Source organism: Oncorhynchus clarkii, unplaced genomic scaffold (assembly GCF_045791955.1).
Source record: "Oncorhynchus clarkii lewisi isolate Uvic-CL-2024 unplaced genomic scaffold, UVic_Ocla_1.0 unplaced_contig_2102_pilon_pilon, whole genome shotgun sequence".
Taxonomy (NCBI): Eukaryota; Metazoa; Chordata; class Actinopteri; order Salmoniformes; family Salmonidae; genus Oncorhynchus; species Oncorhynchus clarkii.
In genome coordinates, this window is record NW_027260992.1 from 75,111 (window position 1) to 95,000 (window position 19,890).

General features: G+C 45.0%; 2 protein-coding genes across 2 annotated transcripts in view; both read right to left on the bottom strand.

The window, feature by feature from the left end:
- Positions 1-928: 928 nt before the first annotated feature.
- On the bottom strand, positions 929-9,781 carry LOC139402871 (uncharacterized). Its single transcript, XM_071146765.1, has 5 exons — positions 9,710-9,781; positions 9,309-9,390; positions 8,825-9,118; positions 3,898-4,218; positions 929-3,423 (listed from the first exon to the last, which is right to left on the bottom strand). Exons 1-5 carry the CDS (start codon positions 9,779-9,781, stop codon positions 3,272-3,274), a joined length of 921 nt encoding a protein of 306 aa, XP_071002866.1. The 3' UTR covers positions 929-3,271.
- A 7,195-nt stretch (positions 9,782-16,976) lies between these two features.
- Positions 16,977-19,890, bottom strand: part of LOC139402861 (rho GTPase-activating protein 7-like) — a 43,403-nt gene continuing 40,489 nt past the window's right edge. Inside the window, exon 14 of the mRNA XM_071146756.1 lies at positions 16,977-19,039. Within this exon, the coding sequence (XP_071002857.1) occupies positions 18,940-19,039 (100 nt within the window). The 3' untranslated portion in view covers positions 16,977-18,939. The remainder of the gene's footprint in view (positions 19,040-19,890) is intronic.

Sequence of the window (19,890 nt, forward strand, 5' to 3'; positions counted from 1 at the left end):
TGTATATTTGGATAGCAAACACTCTGAAGTTCCTAAAACTGTTTGAATGATGTCTGTGAGTATAACAGAACTCATATGGCAGGCAAAAACGTGAGAAAAAATCCAACCAGGAAGTGGGAAATCTGAGGTTTGTAGTTTTTCAACTCATTGCCTATTTAATACACAGTGTCTATGGGGTCATATTGCTCTTCCTAAGGCTTCCACTAGATGTCAACAGTCTTTAGAACCTTGTTTGATGCTTCTACTGTGAAGTGGGTGGCAAATGAGAGGGGATTGAGTCAGAGGTCTGTCAGAGATGCATGAGCTGAGCACGTGCGTTCACATAAGAGTAGGCTTGCTTTTCATTGCATTTCTACAGACAAAGGAATTCTCCGGTTGGAACATTATTGAAGATCTATGATAAAAACATTCTAAAGATTGATTCTATACATCGTTTGACACTTTTCTACGGACTGTAACGGAACTTTTTGACTTTTCGTCTGCAGGTGCGTCATGATTTTGGATTACTGGGCTAAACGCGTGAACAAAAAGGAGGTATTTGGACATAAATGATGGATTTTATCAAACATTTATTGTGGAACTGGGATTCCTGGGAGTGCATTCTGATGAAGATCATCAAAGGTAAGTGAATATTTATAATGCTATTTCTGACTTCTGTTGACTACACAACATGGTGGAAATCTGTTTGGGTTGTTTTGGTCTCTGAGCGCTGTACTCAGATTATTGCATGGTGTGCTTTTTCGGTAAAGCTTTTTTGAAATCTGACACAGCGGTTGCATTAAGGAGAAGTTTATCTAAAGTTCCATGTATAACAGTTGTATGTTTTAGCAATGTTTATTATGAGTATTTCTGTAAATTGATGTGGCTCTCTGCAAAATCACCAGATGTTTAGGAACTACTGAAAATAACGCGCCAATGTACACTGAGATTTTTTGATATAAATATGAACTTTATCAAACAAAACATACATGTATTGTGTAACATGAAGTCCTATGAGTATCATCCGATGAAGATCATCAAAGGTTAGTGATTCATTTCTCTCTTTTTCTGCTTTTTGTGACTCCTCTCTTTGGCTGGAAAAATGGCTGTGTTTTTCTGTGACTAAGCACTCACCTAACATAATCGTTTGGTGTGCTTTCGTCGTAAAGTATTTTTGAAATCGGACACTGTGGTGGGATTAACAAGAATTGTATCTTTAAAATGGTCTAAAATACTTATGAGATTTCTGTTGTTTGAATTTGGCTCCATGCACTTTCACTGGCTGTTGTTATATCGATCCCGTTAGTAGGATCTCAGCCCAAAGAGGTTTAACCAACAGTGCAGTTCAAGAAGAGTTAAGAAAATATGTACCAAATAAACGAAAGTAAAACATAATAAAAAGTAACACAATAAAATAATGTAAATAGTCCGGGTGGCCATTTGGTTAATTGTTCAGCAGTTATGGGGGCTTGGGGGTAGAAGCTGTTAAGGAGCCTTTTGGTCCTAGACTTGATGCTCTGGTATCGCTTGCCATGCGGTAGCAGAGAAAACAGTCCATGACTTGGGTGACTGGAGTCTCTGACACTTTTTTGGGCTTGGATGGAAAGGAAGCTTGGCCCCAGTGATGTACTGGGCCGTATGCACTACCCTCTGTAGCCTTACGGTCAGATGCCGAGCAGTTGCCATACCAGGCGGTGATGCAACCGGTCAGGATGCTCTCGATGGTGCAGCTGTCAAGGAAGGGAGTTTATGTTTATACAAGACCTCCCGACCTCGCCTACCTTCAACCAATCATGCCCTCTGCATTATTACAACATTTGAGAGGCCATGGCGATACGGGATGGAGCTCAAGTTGGTCTCTGCATGGCTCCGGTGGCCCGCAATTCTGTCACACCATCCATAGGGCACCTCAGACCACATTTTCGGATCAAGCACCAATTGGCTCTTAGCTTTGGGTAGTAAGCGAATTAACGGAACCGAATCACATTGGTGAAAGAATTGTTCATTTGGCTCCCTGATTTGCATACGGCTACTACTCCTTTTTGAGCTATTTATTTTTTTTGCAGATACATTATAAACTAATTGTAAAGAGGGTGAGTCCTCACTGCAGACACAATAAATAGTGAGGAGGTCACGGCAATCTGGTGCATACAGATTTTTTTTAAGTGCGTAAAAAAAAATACTACATTGTTTTTGCAGGACATCTAATAATTTGGCCAGATCTGACATATGGACCGGCTCGGAGCCAAATGAGCCGGCTCACTGAAAAGACTCACCGAAAATGACAATCATTACAAAAGTTACAGGTGCTTGCGCCAGTTTCTCAAAACAGTTTCGACACAGGTTTACACTTTGTGAACAATAATATTTCTTACATTTGATAAAATAAACGTAAATATAGCAAACATTCTTTATAATCATTTAGCAAATACATATATTTATTACGCATCATGTAATAGGTTATAATAATACATGAATCTGTTATCGAGGATCCTTGGGACGTGCCTACCCCACAGAAGTTGAAATGTAAAATAGTTAATGTAAGGATTAAAGTATTGCTTGTGGATTAAGGTTAGGATTTAGGGTAGGGACGTCCCAAGTGTATCACTGACCCCAAAATAATCATAGTTTACTTTAAAATGATGGTGTACGTCTGCCCTCTGGTGAGGATATTGTTTATTACACGTACTGTGATATCCCCTTTGATATCAAGCAAGGCCAGATTAAATGTGACATTGATCTTGACTAGTAAACCTTCCCGTTACAATATCAGTAGCACCACCACCAGAGAGATGAATGATTCCTCCTTTATACCCTACCAGCTTCCCTTTCATATTCACACACTCAAAGGATCCTTCTTTATACCTCTCACCCCCCAATAAAATGCTTATGCTGGTGTAGAATCTCTAGCTTTAAACAATTTAAGCCACCAGTGAGGCTGGAAGACTAGACAGGACATCAGCAAAGACTGGGCCCTAGATAAAATAAACCCTCTATCATTTGATTCAAGCCCATCAAGCTACAGTCATTGGCTACCGATTCATACAGTAAACTATGAGAGGAAGACATCCATATCCACTTCAGTGAACATAGCACATTTCATCCAACATTTCACGACAACAAAGAAGTTGGCAACCAGAACATACTACCTTCATACATAACTCAACTCCCTGTGCTACTCTTCTCCTGGTCTAGCAGTGTCCCACTTTCAGCTACTGGGAGATGGAGCTCCTCCTCTTCCTCTGTGTGTTCATCCATCCCCTCAGGACACGTGGTCTCATCAAGATGATCATCAGAACAACTCTGGATTCTTCGGACTTCTGGCAACGGTTGGCTGTCCTGAACTGGAACAGGAAGATCCTCGATGGAGAGATGTGCTGGTGATGCTGTGTTGTCCTCTTTTCCAGTGACTGTGAAGTCCACTGTTGGCTGTCTCCTGTTTCTCTTGGGAATCACCATTAACCCGAGCACACAAATGATAAACAGATGTAGAATAATTATTACTATCAATGGCACCCTACTCCTTTCACTATCAGTCATTGCAGGCTCCAATTGCTTTTCTAGAGAAAGACAGAAAGATAGAAAATAGTAGTGTTAGTGCAGCAAAGATAAAGGAAATTACAACAATATTATACCGAAGCAATAAGGCCTAAGGGGGTGTGGTCTTAGGCTGATATACCACGGCTGTCAGCCAATCAGCATTCAGGGCTCGAACCACCCAGTTTATAATCTCAACTAGCGCAGACAACAATACAAAACAGCAAGACCGCCATGACTAAATACTATTCTCTTGAAATATTACACTAACACTACATCTACTACTATGATAATAATAAGACAAAGAACAATGTCTATACGTTAAAAAGTGAATATTAAATACAATACTTAAGTGAGCAATGCATTCAATAGACATCCCACCTTTAACAGTGAGAGTGACTCCATGTGGATATCCTGGTTCACTATCCCGGTTGAAGAAGCACAGGTAGGTCCCCTGGTCAGACGAGCGTACACCGGTGAAGGTGAGGGACAGGTCACCCTCTCTGTAACCATCCCTGGTCACTGATGTCCTGTCAATGAATCCAGGGCCAAAGGTAGTATTGGTCGGGTCAATCTTCAGCACAGTCTGTCCATGTTTCTCCCACTGGACATAAATCTCACCATCGGCTGCCTGCTTATTGGTTGAGCCATAGCAGTGAAGTGTGACATTATCTCCGACGTGAGCTGATATTTCTGTCGGGACTGTTAGATGAGGAGGGAGAAGAGGGGTGGGCCTTGAATGGTGTGCAATTATGAAAGTAATTGAATTAGATATAGGTCTACATGGAACGTATGACAATTAAAGTGAATGGGGAAGGTGCTGGGAGGTTAAGGTTAGAGAGAAGGTGCTGGGGGGTTAAGGTTAGAGAGAAGGTGCTGGGGGGTTAAGGTCAGAGAGAAGGTGCTGGGGGGTTAAGGTTAGAGAGAAGGTGCTGGGGGGTTAAGGTCAGAGAGAAGGTGCTGGGGGGTTAAGGTTAGAGAGAAGGTGCTGGGAGGTTAAGGTCAGAGAGAAGGTGCTGGGGGGTTAAGGTTAGAGAGAAGGTGCTGGGAGGTTAAGGTTAGAGAGAAGGTGCTGGGAGGTTAAGGTTAGAGAGAAGGTGCTGGGGGGTTAAGGTTAGAGAGAAGGTGCTGGGGGGTTAAGGTTAGAGAGAAGGTGCTGGGGGGTTAAGGTTAGAGAGAAGGTGCTGGGGGGTTAAGGTTAGAGAGAAGGTGCTGGGGGGTTAAGGTTAGAGAGAAGGTGCTGGGGGGTTAAGGTTAGAGAGAAGGTGCTGGGGGGTTAAGGTTAGAGAGAAGGTGCTGGGGGGTTAAGGTCAGAGAGAAGGTGCTGGGGGGTTAAGGTCAGAGAGAAGGTGCTGGGGGGTTAAGGTTAGAGAGAAGGTGCTGGGGGGTTAAGGTTAGAGAGAAGGTGCTGGGGGGTTAAGGTTAGAGAGAAGGTGCTGGGGGGTTAAGGTCAGAGAGAAGGTGCTGGGGGGTTAAGGTCAGAGAGAAGGTGCTGGGGGGTTAAGGTTAGAGAGAAGGTGCTGGGAGGTTAAGGTCAGAGAGAAGGTGCTGGGGGGTTAAGGTCAGAGAGAAGGTGCTGGGAGGTTAAGGTTAGAGAGAAGGTGCTGGGAGGTTAAGGTCAGAGAGAAGGTGCTGGGGGGTTAAGGTTAGAGAGAAGGTGCTGGGAGGTTAAGGTTAGAGAGAAGGTGCTGGGAGGTTAAGGTCAGAGAGAAGGTGCTGGGGGGTTAAGGTTAGAGAGAAGGTGCTGGGGGGTTAAGGTTAGAGAGAAGGTGCTGGGGGGTTAAGGTTAGAGAGAAGGTGCTGGGGGGTTAAGGTTAGAGAGAAGGTGCTGGGGGGTTAAGGTTAGAGAGAAGGTGCTGGGGGGTTAAGGTTAGAGAGAAGGTGCTGGGAGGTTAAGGTCAGAGAGAAGGTGCTGGGGGGTTAAGGTCAGAGAGAAGGTGCTGGGAGGTTAAGGTTAGAGAGAAGGTGCTGGGAGGTTAAGGTCAGAGAGAAGGTGCTGGGGGGTTAAGGTTAGAGAGAAGGTGCTGGGAGGTTAAGGTTAGAGAGAAGGTGCTGGGAGGTTAAGGTCAGAGAGAAGGTGCTGGGGGGTTAAGGTTAGAGAGAAGGTGCTGGGGGGTTAAGGTCAGAGAGAAGGTGCTGGGGGGTTAAGGTCAGAGAGAAGGTGCTGGGGGGTTAAGGTCAGAGAGAAGGTGCTGGGGGGTTAAGGTCAGAGAGAAGGTGCTGGGGGGTTAAGGTCAGAGAGAAGGTGCTGGGGGGTTAAGGTCAGAGAGAAGGTGCTGGGGGGTTAAGGTCAGAGAGAAGGTGCTGGGAGGTTAAGGTCAGAGAGAAGGTGCTGGGGGGTTAAGGTTAGAGAGAAGGTGCTGGGGGGTTAAGGTTAGAGAGAAGGTGCTGGGGGTTAAGGTTAGAGAGAAGGTGCTGGGAGGTTAAGGTCAGAGAGAAGGTGCTGGGAGGTTAAGGTCAGAGAGAAGGTGCTGGGAGGTTAAGGTTAGAGAGAAGGTGCTGGGAGGTTAAGGTCAGAGAGAAGGTGCTGGGGGGTTAAGGTTAGAGAGAAGGTGCTGGGGGTTAAGGTCAGAGAGAAGGTGCTGGGGGGTTAAGGTCAGAGAGAAGGTGCTGGGGGGTTAAGGTCAGAGAGAAGGTGCTGGGGGGTTAAGGTTAGAGAGAAGGTGCTGGGGGGTTAAGGTCAGAGAGAAGGTGCTGGGGGGTTAAGGTTAGAGAGAAGGTGCTGGGGGGTTAAAGTTAGAGAGAAGGTGCTGGGGGGTTAAGGTTAGAGAGAAGGTGCTGTGGGGTTAAGGTTAGAGAGAAGGTGCTGGGGGGTTAAGGTTAGAGAGAAGGTGCTGGGAGGTTAAGGTCAGAGAGAAGGTGCTGGGGGGTTAAGGTTAGAGAGAAGGTGCTGGGGGGTTAAGGTAAGAGAGAAGGTGCTGGGGGGTTAAGGTCAGAGAGAAGGTGCTGGGGGGTTAAGGTCAGAGAGAAGGTGCTGGGGGGTTAAGGTTAGAGAGAAGGTGCTGGGGGGTTAAGGTCAGAGAGAAGGTGCTGGGGGGTTAAGGTTAGAGAGAAGGTGCTGGGGGGTTAAAGTTAGAGAGAAGGTGCTGGGGGGTTAAGGTTAGAGAGAAGGTGCTGGGAGGTTAAGGTTAGAGAGAAGGTGCTGGGGGGTTAAGGTCAGAGAGAAGGTGCTGGGGGGTTAAGGTTAGAGAGAAGGTGCTGGGGGGTTAAGGTTAGAGAGAAAGTGCTGGGGGGTTAAGGTTAGAGAGAAGGTGCTGGGGGGTTAAGGTCAGAGAAAAGGTGCTGGGGGGTTAAGGTTAGAGAGAAGGTGCTGGGGGGTTAAGGTCAGAGAGAAGGTGCTGGGGGGTTAAGGTCAGAGAGAAGGTGCTGGGGGGTTAAGGTCAGAGAGAAGGTGCTGGGAGGTTAAGGTTAGAGAGAAGGTGCTGGGGGGTTAAGGTCAGAGAGAAGGTGCTGGGGGGTTAAGGTCAGAGAGAAGGTGCTGGGGGGTTAAGGTCAGAGAGAAGGTGCTGGGGGGTTAAGGTCAGAGAGAAGGTGCTGGGGGGTTAAGGTTAGAGAGAAGGTGCTGGGGGGTTAAGGTCAGAGAGAAGGTGCTGGGGGGTTAAGGTTAGAGAGAAGGTGCTGGGGGGTTAAAGTTAGAGAGAAGGTGCTGGGGGGTTAAGGTTAGAGAGAAGGTGCTGTGGGGTTAAGGTTAGAGAGAAGGTGCTGGGGGGTTAAGGTCAGAGAGAAGGTGCTGGGGGGTTAAGGTTAGAGAGAAGGTGCTGGGGGGTTAAGGTTAGAGAGAAAGTGCTGGGGGGTTAAGGTTAGAGAGAAGGTGCTGGGGGGTTAAGGTCAGAGAAAAGGTGCTGGGGGGTTAAGGTTAGAGAGAAGGTGCTGGGGGGTTAAGGTCAGAGAGAAGGTGCTGGGGGGTTAAGGTCAGAGAGAAGGTGCTGGGGGGTTAAGGTCAGAGAGAAGGTGCTGGGAGGTTAAGGTTAGAGAGAAGGTGCTGGGGGGTTAAGGTCAGAGAGAAGGTGCTGGGGGGTTAAGGTCAGAGAGAAGGTGCTGGGAGGTTAAGGTTAGAGAGAAGGTGCTGGGAGGTTAAGGTCAGAGAGAAGGTGCTGGGGGGTTAAGGTTAGAGAGAAGGTGCTGGGGGGTTAAGGTCAGAGAGAAGGTGCTGGGAGGTTAAGGTTAGAGAGAAGGTGCTGGGAGGTTAAGGTCAGAGAGAAGGTGCTGGGGGGTTAAGGTCAGAGAGAAGGTGCTGGGGGGTTAAGGTCAGAGAGAAGGTGCTGGGGGGTTAAGGTCAGAGAGAAGGTGCTGGGGGGTTAAGGTCAGAGAGAAGGTGCTGGGGGGTTAAAGTTAGCGTAGTGTGAAAGCCAAAAGGAGAGGAGTGGAGGATGAGGGAATGAAGGATAAATGGACATGAGTTGAATAGACGCAAGTAAAGAACAGAATGATATTATACTATTATCATTGATCACAACTCTAAAACACAAATCAACAGTATGTAGACTTTGAATTACACACTGACTTCAGAAAAACAGTGGTCTGGCCAATATTACAATATTGCAACAATTGCAAATGCATAAATGAAGAGTTTCATTCCAAAACGCTGTATATCCATTTTCAGAAATGTGGGTCTTTTAATGTAATTAGTTAATTCATTTTGAAGGAGATTGGTATGTTTTTTCACTCTCTAATCATGGTATGGGTTTGTTCAATGTATTTGTTTAAAATCTATCACTGGATGGTTTCATTTCAGAGACAAAACACTATATAGCCGCCTCTTTGAGAAATAAGTAGTACTACTATGTTTTACAGTCAAATGTAACAAAAAAACTGCTAGCAGATACCCATAGACTTCCAGTCATTGTGCTAACGCTAGTTAGCATTGGCTCACGAGACTACCTCTAACTTCCTTCACACTGGATACAGAGACATACAAATGGAATCCACAAGTACACCTGACTCCGTGGGGATAAAGGGCCTCATTGCCCAAATCCTGAAGTATCCCTTTAAGATACCTAGGTGTAGGTGAGACGATCACATATCACTGTCAAATATACAGTATAACATTCCATTCCAACCTAAAAATATATATATAGTATTTTGCAAATAAAAACATATGAAAAAAACCAAATCTGAGAACAGTAATATTTGACACAAACATGAAGAATAATAATAACACACATAACCAATAATTTCTTATAAAAAAATGGTGGATATAGCATTTTGGAAGTAAACTCTTCAAATCTATCCCTGAGTAAAGTAGTCATAGTTCTTGTTCCCAGTCAACATTCAATATGTAAAGTTGTGTCATGTCTGTTCAGCTTACCCAGAACATCTAGCTTCACATCTGCAACATTCCGATTATCACAGACACACTCATATGAGCCCTTGTCATTGTACACCGCAGAGCTGATTGTGAGAGAGAGGTCTTTGTTGATTTCCACCCTCTTCTCAAAGCGCTTTCCTTCAATTAATTTTCCTTGATCAATCTTGGCAACAACCTGGCCATCCACAATCCTCCAAACGATGCCAATGTCACAGGTTGCATTGCAAGGGAGAGTGACAGAGTGCTTCAAATTCACAGTTGTAATAATGATACCATTACCAATCGAGGGGCATTCTGTGGAAACGGTCGGGAAGGAAAATAAATACAAGGATTATAATGTTTACATATTTGTAGCCAAACTAAATCCTGGACATATTTAACATTAGACTAATACAGTGAACACACTCAATGATGTTGATCAAGAGGGCAGTTCACACAAAAAGAACATAGTGTATCTAAAATGATTCATTTAGGAAAAGCGTACCAAGAAGGCCAACCATCAATGTAAAAACACAGTAGAAGAGTTTCCAACCCATGCTGTGCTCTACTGCCCCAGGATTCAACATCTGTGAAATTTGAACAAGCATTTTAAGATGTGGATTATTGTTGTTATAACTAAACTATTTAGCCTACACTAAAATAGTAGCCTACTAATAAACTCTCGTCTTTGTTGCATAACGTTTTGCTGTGGTTTGCTACCGTGTGCACTACTGCTTGGGTGTGCACTATACACCCCTATAAAAAACACTTTCTCTTCACAGACCATTGCCGTCCATTAAAACAACATTCATTCATCACATACACCTTACAAACTAAGAAACAAGTATCCTATTCCACCCCCGACCCCCAAACAAACAGATTTTCAATAGAATATACTTAATTTACCAAACTATAGATTTTTCTCCATGAGCGTTGGTTCTTCTGAGAAATAACTACTTTCGTTTTCTTCTTCTTCATTGGACTATTTAAGGTGCATTACCGCCACCAACTGGACTGGAGTGTTAACCAGAGACAGGAAGGTCTAAATCCTACCCATTATTCTCATCTCCCTAAGGAAGCGAAATACATAATTAAATACTACAGCCCCTGAAGATTTCCCCAGCAGTTCACTTAATATTGGCTCTTCAACCCCATTACTCCTTAAATCTAACAATAATCTCCCCCTTTCCCTCCCATATTGCCTGCACTGAAATGGAACATGTTCCACTGTCTCCATCTCCTCCTGACAGTGATGACACCACCCAGTCGGTTGTTTTCCTACCAATTTCAATGTCCTGTTGAGCCTTGTGTGTCCCAGTCTCAGCCTTGTGTTTCCCAGTCTCAGCCTTGTGTTTCCCAGTCTCAGCCTTGTGTTTCCCAGTCTCAGCCTTGTGTGTCCCAGTCTCAGCCTTGTGTTTCCCAGTCTCAGCCTTGTGTTTCCCAGTCTCAGCCTTGTGTTTCCCAGTCTCAGCCTTGTGTTTCCCAGTCTCAGCCTTGTGTTTCCCAGTCTCAGCCTTGTGATTATACTTTCCTCCCTGCCCCTCTGCCTGAGGACCTCCCTGCCCCCTCTGCCTGAGGACCTCCCTGCCCCCTCTGCCTGAGGACCTCCCTGCCCCCCACATTTTCCTAGATATTATACAGGTGTCTTCCCTTTCCCTTCCTGTTCCACAACTCTTGCCATTTGTTTTTAACCACTGTTCTCATAAACCCTTGGCTTCTGCTTTACTGATGGACAAAGCCATTTCAACATTAGGATGTTTGAGATGCTGCTTGGCGATAGCATCCACCTCCTCATTCCCCTCTACTCCCACATGAGCTGGTACCCAAAGGAACGTTACAAATATCCCCATCTGTTTCACCCTATACAAGCACTGCAAAACCTCAGACAATACACCCTGTCTGCTCTGAGACACACATGAATTTAAGCTCATCAGCGCTGCACAGGAGTCAGACTAGATGACTACCGTCATCCTCACCTCCTCCGCCCACTCTGCAGCCAAGAGTATGGACATCTCCATTGTGAACTCCAAAAGCTGTTCCTGTCCTGCCTTTTTTAGGGTCATTAGATCCATCTGTGAATATATTAAAGAAAGCATAGTACTGTGTTATTAAATGTTAACTTTCACAACTGAATCTACTCCTTCCTCAACATCTATTAGCCTCTCAAGCAACCCTAGATATATCACTAGCTGAGGGAACAACCAAGGTGGGATAGCAGGAAAACCACGACGGCGACACCGGTAAACAGTGTCCTTTGCTCCCGCTTGCCCAACACCTGCCCCCACCGTTAACAGAACTGCATGAAAACATTGCTGGGGTCGAAGGACACTGTCTATCGGTGTACGGCTAGCTAGCTATCGTTGTCGCCACCGCCCATTCTTCTGTGGGGTTTGTCGGTGATTGGCATCAAACGTTATTGTGCATCACCTACTGTACTGGAGCGCCCCCCCGCCTCCTTCATGTCCTAGTTTAAAAATGCACAGTACAATTATAAAGAGGGGTTCCTGCAGATGCAGTGCCCACATGTTATTTAACTAGGCAAGTCAGTTAAGAACAAATTCTTATTTACAATGACGGCCTACCCCGGACGCTGCTGGGTCAATTGTGCGCCGCCCCATGGGACTCCTAACCACGGTCGGATGTAATGCAGCCTGGATTCGAACCTCTTGCACTGAGATCCAGTGTTTCAGACTGTTGCGCCACTCGGGAGTCCTGATCGTAGGAACGCCTAGAAATGCGGCCGCAATTGCACCCTTCTTGGTTGTCAGCGTACCCCATGTACTCTTTGGATACATACAAATAAATAAATACATAAAACATTTATAAAAAATGAATACATTGTTGCATTGATCCATTTGCTGCGATAATAAGGGATAGAGATGATACGATATAGGATTTTTATTTTATAATTTCCTTGAAAAATAACCATTTGTACACCTGAGTCCTCCAAATCAGTTTAATCATCAATATCACCGTTAATGGTGATAGTGATAACGCAATTATTTATATTTCGCAAGTACGATTACCTTTTGAAACAGACGTCATGTTCTGAATTTGTTCAGCACATTTTGTTGGATCATACCGGTGTCAGGGTCTTGTAGTGGCTTACAACGACCACTAGATGGTAGTGTAGCCTCATTCCTTAAACCCTTGCTCAGTTAGAAATCAATCTGACCCCAGTGGTGGTAACTCTTATCCGCAGAGGACCTGCCGGGGAACTTTTGTTACCGCCAGGCAATCACTCACCTCATTCAACCAATTACAGTCTTGGTGGAAGGCTATGACTACTTGTGCTGACTGTGTACCTCGACAACCGTGTTTGAGGATGGAATAACCTCTGGGCTATGTGGTTGTCTTTGAATCTGGGACGTGTCTTTCCATGTTGATGATACTGTACGTTGGTCTGACTCTATGCTTAAGGGCCTGAAATAGTCAAACGGTGGTTCAAAGAGAATGAGTCAATGTTGAACTAATGTTTTACTAAGGTTGAATTTCCGTCTCTCTATGACTCAAGTCTCTGCCCACAGAGAAGCCATTCAGATGTCATGTCCAGACAGACTGACTGTAAAACCACCAGTCTGTGTGGCCGCCCAGCATAGAACTGTCTGGGGGAGAGGGATCAGGGCCAGATGGGCCACATTTGGGATGTGAAGTCACTGGGAGGTGTGTGTGTGTGTGTGTGTGTGTGTGTGTGTGTGTGTGTGTGTGTGTGTGTGTGTGTGCTTATGTGTGTGCTTATGTGTGTATCTGTGTATGTGCGTTAGAGCCATAGAATGTCTTATAATAATGTTATTATGTCAACTTTAAGACAACCTTCATGCAAGCCATGTTTTTCTTCATGTTGACACATACCATGTCTTCATCACTGATAATTCCTGTTGTCACAACAATAAACGTCTTATGCGCTTGTCATGCACTTGTAATCAGGCCATCTACACAGACAGAGCTACCATGGTTACGTCCCAAATGGCACCCTATTCCCTATGGGTCCTGGTCAAAAGTAGTGCCCTATGTAGGGAATAGGGTTCCATTTAAGACGCGGCCCATGACTCCCAGGTCCTCTCAACCATGTGCCAGGAACATACTGTATGTGTGATCCTTAACCATCAAGGGAAACCACACGGTGGTCCAGGTTAAAGCTTCAGTGATCATGTTAAACCCTGGGTCCAGGTTAAAGCTTCAGTGATCATGTTAAACCCTGGGTCAAGGTTAAAGCTTCAGTGATCATGTTAAACCCTGGGTCAAGGTTAAAGCTTCAGTGATCATGTTAAACCCTGGGTCAAGGTTAAAGCTTCAGTGATCATGTTAAACCCTGGGTCCAGGTTAAAGCTTCAGTGATCATGTTAAACCCTGGGTCAAGGCAGTGGTGTGTACTCATGGCTGCCAAGGGAAGCATCCAAAAATGGACCAAGAAAAAAACATAATATAATTTATCTTTCGTCTCTGTTTCATAATTTTCCTTCGATTCGCAAGAGGCTGACTGTATCTCCAGAGTGGCACGGCAGTCTAAGGCACTGCATCTCAGTGCTAGAGGTGTCACCACAGACACTGGTTCGAATCCAGGCTTTTTCACAACCGGCTGTGATTGGGAGTCCCATAGGGCGGCACACAATTGGCCCAGCGAAGTCTGGGTTAGGTTTTGGCCGGGGTAGGCTGTCATTGTAAGTACGACTTTGTTCTTAGCTGACTTTCCTAGTTAAATAAAGGTAAAATAAATATCACAGGAGAATGCATCTGAGCAAGCAAAACAGCGCTTCTCTATCTGATGCTGTCTGGTTATAAAGAGCATGACATTGTTGCCACCTGTATCCTTGAAGGCAAGGGAAGCCAGTGAGCACTTGGCCTCCTTTGATTAAAAAAAAGTATAAAATAATAGCGAATCAGCGTTGAGCTAAACTGAGCTCAGCTGTGAATGGTCCTGGTGCACCAAAAAAAGTGTAAAGGAAAGCTAGTTTGGATTTGGCTTCACTCCCATCATATCAATCTACGTCATTGACAGAAACAATTTGAATGGTTGCTCCTCGTAGGGTTGTTGTCCTCTGGTGGTTTACTAGCTAAAATGGTCCCTTTCCTAAATTAGCCATGGATGGAGATAGGGATTTTACTTAATTTTACTTAATCAGGAGAGAAATCTGTAACTGCAATGACTGAGCCACGTTCAGTTGCCTAACGTTGTCGAACGTTGCAGATAGAAATTCCATTAACGGAGTCAAAGTGTTTCCTTGGGCGACATGTCGGAGAGGCATGTTTGTTTTACATTGCATATTTCTATCTGAACCTACCAAAACGTTTTGTCTGGCTGAACGCTCCCCAGGAGAGGGGGAACCTGTTCAGGATGGTTCAACAGTACAGAACAATCAGATCCAAATTGTGTAGAAAAGACACGAGAATATGCAATAATTTATGAACATTTTATCTCACTGAACACACCTCAGCAGGGTTGGGGTCAATTCCATTTCAATTCCAGTCCATTCTGAAAATAAACCAAATTCCAATTTCACGTTTTGCTCACTGATAAGCATTAAAGAGAATTTGACTCCCAGAATTGCCTGGAATTATAATGGAAAGGACCCCAACCCTGCACCTCAGGTTTCACAACACGGCATGAGGTAACGCCACAACTAGAGGAATTCCATTATTGCTGTATTACGATGTCTCTCCCACACACTTTTACTCTGTCATCCTCTCCTCTTTCTCCCTCTCCCCACCCGTTTATCAATTTGGGAACCCTCCTCCACACCATTCTCAAAGGATTTGTCTGGAACATGTCCCTGGTGCTGACTCTAGGTCAGCGCTTACCGGGGCGGGCTCAGAGATGTTTGGTTTCCAAGAAGAGACACACATACTTGGACGCATAGATACACGCACATACACGTAGACACATGCATGCTCACCCAGATAGATGCACAAACGCACACACAAACACACACTCACATACTGTAGATACCGACGTGTGTGTGTGAGTTGGAAGCTCTATTTGATCTCTGGTTTCACAGAAACCCTTCAGAAGAGAATGTGGAAAGCTCTTGTTGTCCACGTGACTGAGGGTTGTCGTTGAGAGGGAATGAATGTGCTGCTGTGTACTGTATAATATCTGCACATTATCTAGATGTAGAGTACAGCGTATGTGGGTGTTCACGCAGGTTTGTGCATGTCACTTCTGTTCATGTACTGTATGTGTGGCTAATCCCTGTGAAGGCATAGTGTGTGCCAAAATCCCAAATGGCATCCTATTCCCTATTTAGTGTGCTACTTTTGACCAGGACCCATAGGGGTGACATAAAGGATGCACCCTATGTGTATGTAACATTTCTTCCACTCCTGTTGCCTCATCATAAATTAAAACACTTTTTTTTACACTGCATTGATCTAACACACGTGTATCAAATGTGTGTAGAATCAACATGTTCATACAGCATTTGAGGATGTGTGTCTCTGGGAATGTGTGCATAAAACACATACAGTAAGTGTGTGTGTGTGTGTGCTGCCCAGTGAGAGCCCAGTGTGTGTGTGTGTGTGTGTGTGTGTGTGTGTGTGTGTGTGTGTGTGTGTGTGTGTGTGAGCTGCCCAGTGAGAGCCCAGTGTGTGTGTGTGTGTGTGTGTGTGTGTGTGTGTGTGTGTGTGTGTGTGTGTGTGTGTGAGCTGCCCAGTGAGAGCCCAGTGTGTGTGTGTGTGTGTGTGTGTGTGCGTGTGTGCGTGTGTGTGTGTGTGAGCTGCCCAGTGAGAGCCCAGTGTGTGTGTGTGTGTGTGTGTGTGTGTGTGTGTGTGTGTGTGTGTGTGTGTGTGTGCGTGTATGAGCTGCTCAGTGAGAGCCCAGTGTGTGTGTGTGTGTGTGTGTGTGGGAAAAAGCGCCAACCCCACCCACCTCAAGCCCACAGATGGCCCCTGCTGGCTTGAACGGCATGTGAGAGGAACACTTGGGGGGTCAAAGTCCCCCCTCTGCCCAGCCTCAGACCCTGTGACAGTCCACCCCCTCCAGCTGTGGCCACAACAGCCCCTTTGTCCACCCCTGCCATATGAACCAGTTATGTAAGACGGACTGTGAGTGAGATCACCATCTATGTACCAAGCAAGCCACCGCCTGCTGCCTGTCCACCTCTCTCCGGACCTCTCTCTGGACCTCTCTCCCTCGCTCTACTGTACATGTTGTTTGTGAGGAGAGAATGAGAGAGAGAGGGAGAGAGAGAGGCCGAGAGAGAGCGAGAGAGAGGGAGGGAGGTAGAGAGAGTGAGAGAGGGAGGGAGGGAGTGAGAGGAAGAGAGAGAGAGAAAGAGAGAGAGGGGAGGGAGTGAGTGAGAGGAAGGGAGAGAGAGATGGAGGGAATGAGAGGAAGGGAGAGAGAGGAAGGTAGAGAGAGAGAGGGAGTGAGAGGAAGGGAGAGAGAGAGAGAGGGAGTGAGAGGAAGGGAGAGAGAGAGAGAGAGTGAGTGAGAGGAAGGGAGAGAGAGAGGGAGGGAGTGAGAGGAAGGGAGAGAGAGAGAGAGAGAGAGGGAGGGAGTGAGTGAGAGGAAGGGAGAGAGAGAGAGAGAGAGAGAGAGAGCGAGTGAGAGGAAGGGAGAGAGAGAGAGAGAGTGAGAGAGAGGAAGGGAGAGAGAGAGGAAGGGAGAGAGAGGAAGGAAGAGAGAGAGAGAGGGAGTGAGAGGAAGGGAGAGAGAGAAGGGGAGTGAGAGGAAGGGAGAGAGAGAGAGTGAGAGAGAGAGAGGAAGGGAGAGAGAGACGGAGGGAGTGAGAGGAAGGGAGAGAGAGAGAGAGAGAGAGAGAGAGAGAGAGAGAGAGAGAGAGAGAGAGAGAGAGAGAGAGAGAGAGAGAGAGAGAGAGAGAGAGAGAGAGAGAGGGAGAAGAAGGGAGAGGGAGAGGTAATCCAGGGGCAGGGTACAGTATGACCCCAGGCTAAGCTGCCTGTCTGAGAGAGAATGTAGAAACAAACTCTCCGAGCCATGATAAGGTAGTTCAGAGTTACGACAAAACCAATGTTTGGGTAATGGTGTACTGCTTATGGCACTGCTTTGGCCCAAAAAACCTTAAAGGGGAACTTTTGGGGGGCAGCCTACATGAGACCATTGTGAAGTGCATTATCATATTAAATGACATCAGAAACCAAGTCAACAACTCCAATCCACCTGAACACTCAACATTTCAAAACAGCAGCCAATGACCCAACTAAGACGACACTCTTTGTTTGATACATTTAATAGTGCACGTGACTGTGATTAATCTGTACAGAAATAATATTAATAATACAAAATATAAAACACATTTCTGCAACTTAAGCGTAACATTTACAATAAAATAAACATGGTACAAAAAAAACATATCTGAGGTATAAATATATTTTTAAATTAAATGTCATTGTCATGCGTTACTCATATCTGACGGCATACACATAATGTACACACACGTTTAACAATACAACACAACGCTTAGCAAATTAGTCACACACTGAACAGAGAACGTATAGGTTTTAACACGGGGCCCAAATCCGGCCCGGATGAAGGTGTACTTGGTTACTATTAGTCTTATACTTCATTTAAGGTAACACAGACAGACAGACAGACAGACAGACAGACAGACAGACAGACAGAGACAGACAGACAGACAGACAGACAGACAGACAGACAGAGACAGACAGACAGACAGACAGACAGACAGACAGACAGACAGACAGACTTACAGAAAATAAACCTGCGCATATAGATTATTTTTCCTTCTTTAAACCAGACAAACATTCCCTGCACTTTCTCCTCCTCTATTTACAGTAAAACCTGTAAAATCCCACACCTTTATAAAAGGACCTTCTCTTTTCTTTCTTTTCTATTTATTTCTTCTCTTCTTTTCTATTTCTTTCCCCCCAGGTTTTTCTTCTGTGAAGCAGAACACTACCTTGACTGCTCTTGTACATCGTACTACAAAAGTAACAACCTGAAGTGTTCCTTTCATCAACATTTAGCCTACAAATGGCGGCCATTTTGGAATCCTAGCCCTGTTGATTGTTGTGTATTCTCTGTGCTCTTTTAAGCAGTGGAATGAATCAACATGTTCTGTGACTGTCTGCTTTCTTTAAGCTTGGTCCATCAGAATCTAAGTCTCCATTTTAGTTTTGGGGGCGACTTTAACCCTCTCAACCAATTGGTGTTCCAGCCACCATTTTGCTTCTGTTCCATCCTTTAAACCCACTCGATACTAGCTTTCCCTAATGCCATTTAACCAACTATCAACTCAACATACCCCACTTATCAATACAAACTCAGATATGGCATATTTTCAATACATTCACACAACTGTTTGCCCATATTATCAGTATCAGTATAAAAATACAGTGTCTTCCTGAAAACAACGTTGTGGACATTGCCTCCGCTGTAACAGGATAAAAACACTTGTGCACGAGTACACGCACGCACACGCACACACACACACACACACACACACACACACACACACACACACACACACACACACACACAAACACAAACACAGAGAAAGAGAGAGGAAACAGGAAAAAGCAACATGAACAGATGCAGGATATAGTATATACACACTATATTGCAGCTGGGAGCCAGTGCATGAAATATGTCTAATTAATCAACCATTCATCCATCACACACACACACCCACACACTAACCTTCTCTCTTCTCAGAAGCTCCCCCTCTAGATGATCTTTTTACTAATCCGTGACATCACATCCTGTGACGGTGATGTCACATCCTCTCTGTAAAGGTATTATGCTTGTTGGATGAGTGACACCATACTTCCATTTCAGACACATTTACTTTGGTTGTGCCGCCCGCAACGCACCACCTAGCACAAGAACCATAACACAACTCTGAAAGAACTGTGAGGGTCCATGGCCTTGCAGGACCCCTCGGAGGCAGTAACCCCACCTGGTCGTTGATGACAGTCTACGGATGACGACAAAGTCTGTTCAAAGTCTCTCTGTCCAGGACACAAGGGTATGTCTGTCAAGAGCTTGAATCATGTCAATGAGTCAATGGGTTGTCCTCCCCCAGTCAACCCCAACCAGCATCAGGGCTGTAGGGAATTAGGGGCTGAGGTGGGGGTGGATAGAGAGTATTTCGGGTTCCAGGGTGTCGCCCCTTCTTGTGACTTTGGTCTCCAAGTCAAGTGGAGCTGCCTGGCCCTCACTTATCCATCTGGGTGGTGAAGGACTGGCGTATCCGCACCACCTCACTGGCACACAGGTGTCCATACAGTTTATTGTACCACTCTGGGAACCGACCCCTGGAAACAGAGAGACATAGAGGAGATGTTTTAGATCAGACCAGAGTTACTTTGATTTAGAGAGGAGATGTTTTAGCATCAGACCAGAGTTACTTTGATTTAGAGAGGAGATGTTTTAGATCAGACCAGAGTTACTTTGATTTAGAGAGGACATGTTTTAGTATCAGACCAGAGTTACTTTGATTTAGAGAGGAGATGTTTTAGCATCAGACCAGAGTTACTTTGATTTAGAGAGGAGATGTTTTAGATCAGACCAGAGTTACTTTGATTTAGAGAGGAGATGTTTTAGTATCAGACCAGAGTTACTTTGATTTAGAGAGGACATGTTTTAGATCAGACCAGAGTTACTTTGATTTAGAGAGGAGATGTTTTAGTATCAGACCAGAGTTACGTTGATTTAGAGAGGAGATGTTTTAGATCAGACCAGAGTTACTTTGATTTAGAGAGGAGATGTTTTAGTATCAGACCAGAGTTACGTTGATTTAGAGAGGAGATGTTTTAGTATCAGACCAGAGTTACGTTGATTTAAAGCTCTCCTCTAGTTCCCTTGAACATTTTAGTTCAGAGTTGAGCATGTCTAGCCTTTATTCTGCTGTTTCTATTCTACTGGTTCTATTCTACTGGTTCTGTTCTACTGTTTCTATCCTACTGTTTCTATCCTACTGTTTCTATTCTACTGGTTCTATTCTACTGGTTCTATTCTACTGGTTCTATTCTACTGGTTCTATCCTACTGTTTCTATCCTACTGTTTCTATCCTACTGTTTCTATTCTACTGTTTCTATCCTACTGTTTCTATTCTGCTGTTTCTATTCTACTGGTTCTATTCTACTGGTTCTATTCTACTGTTTA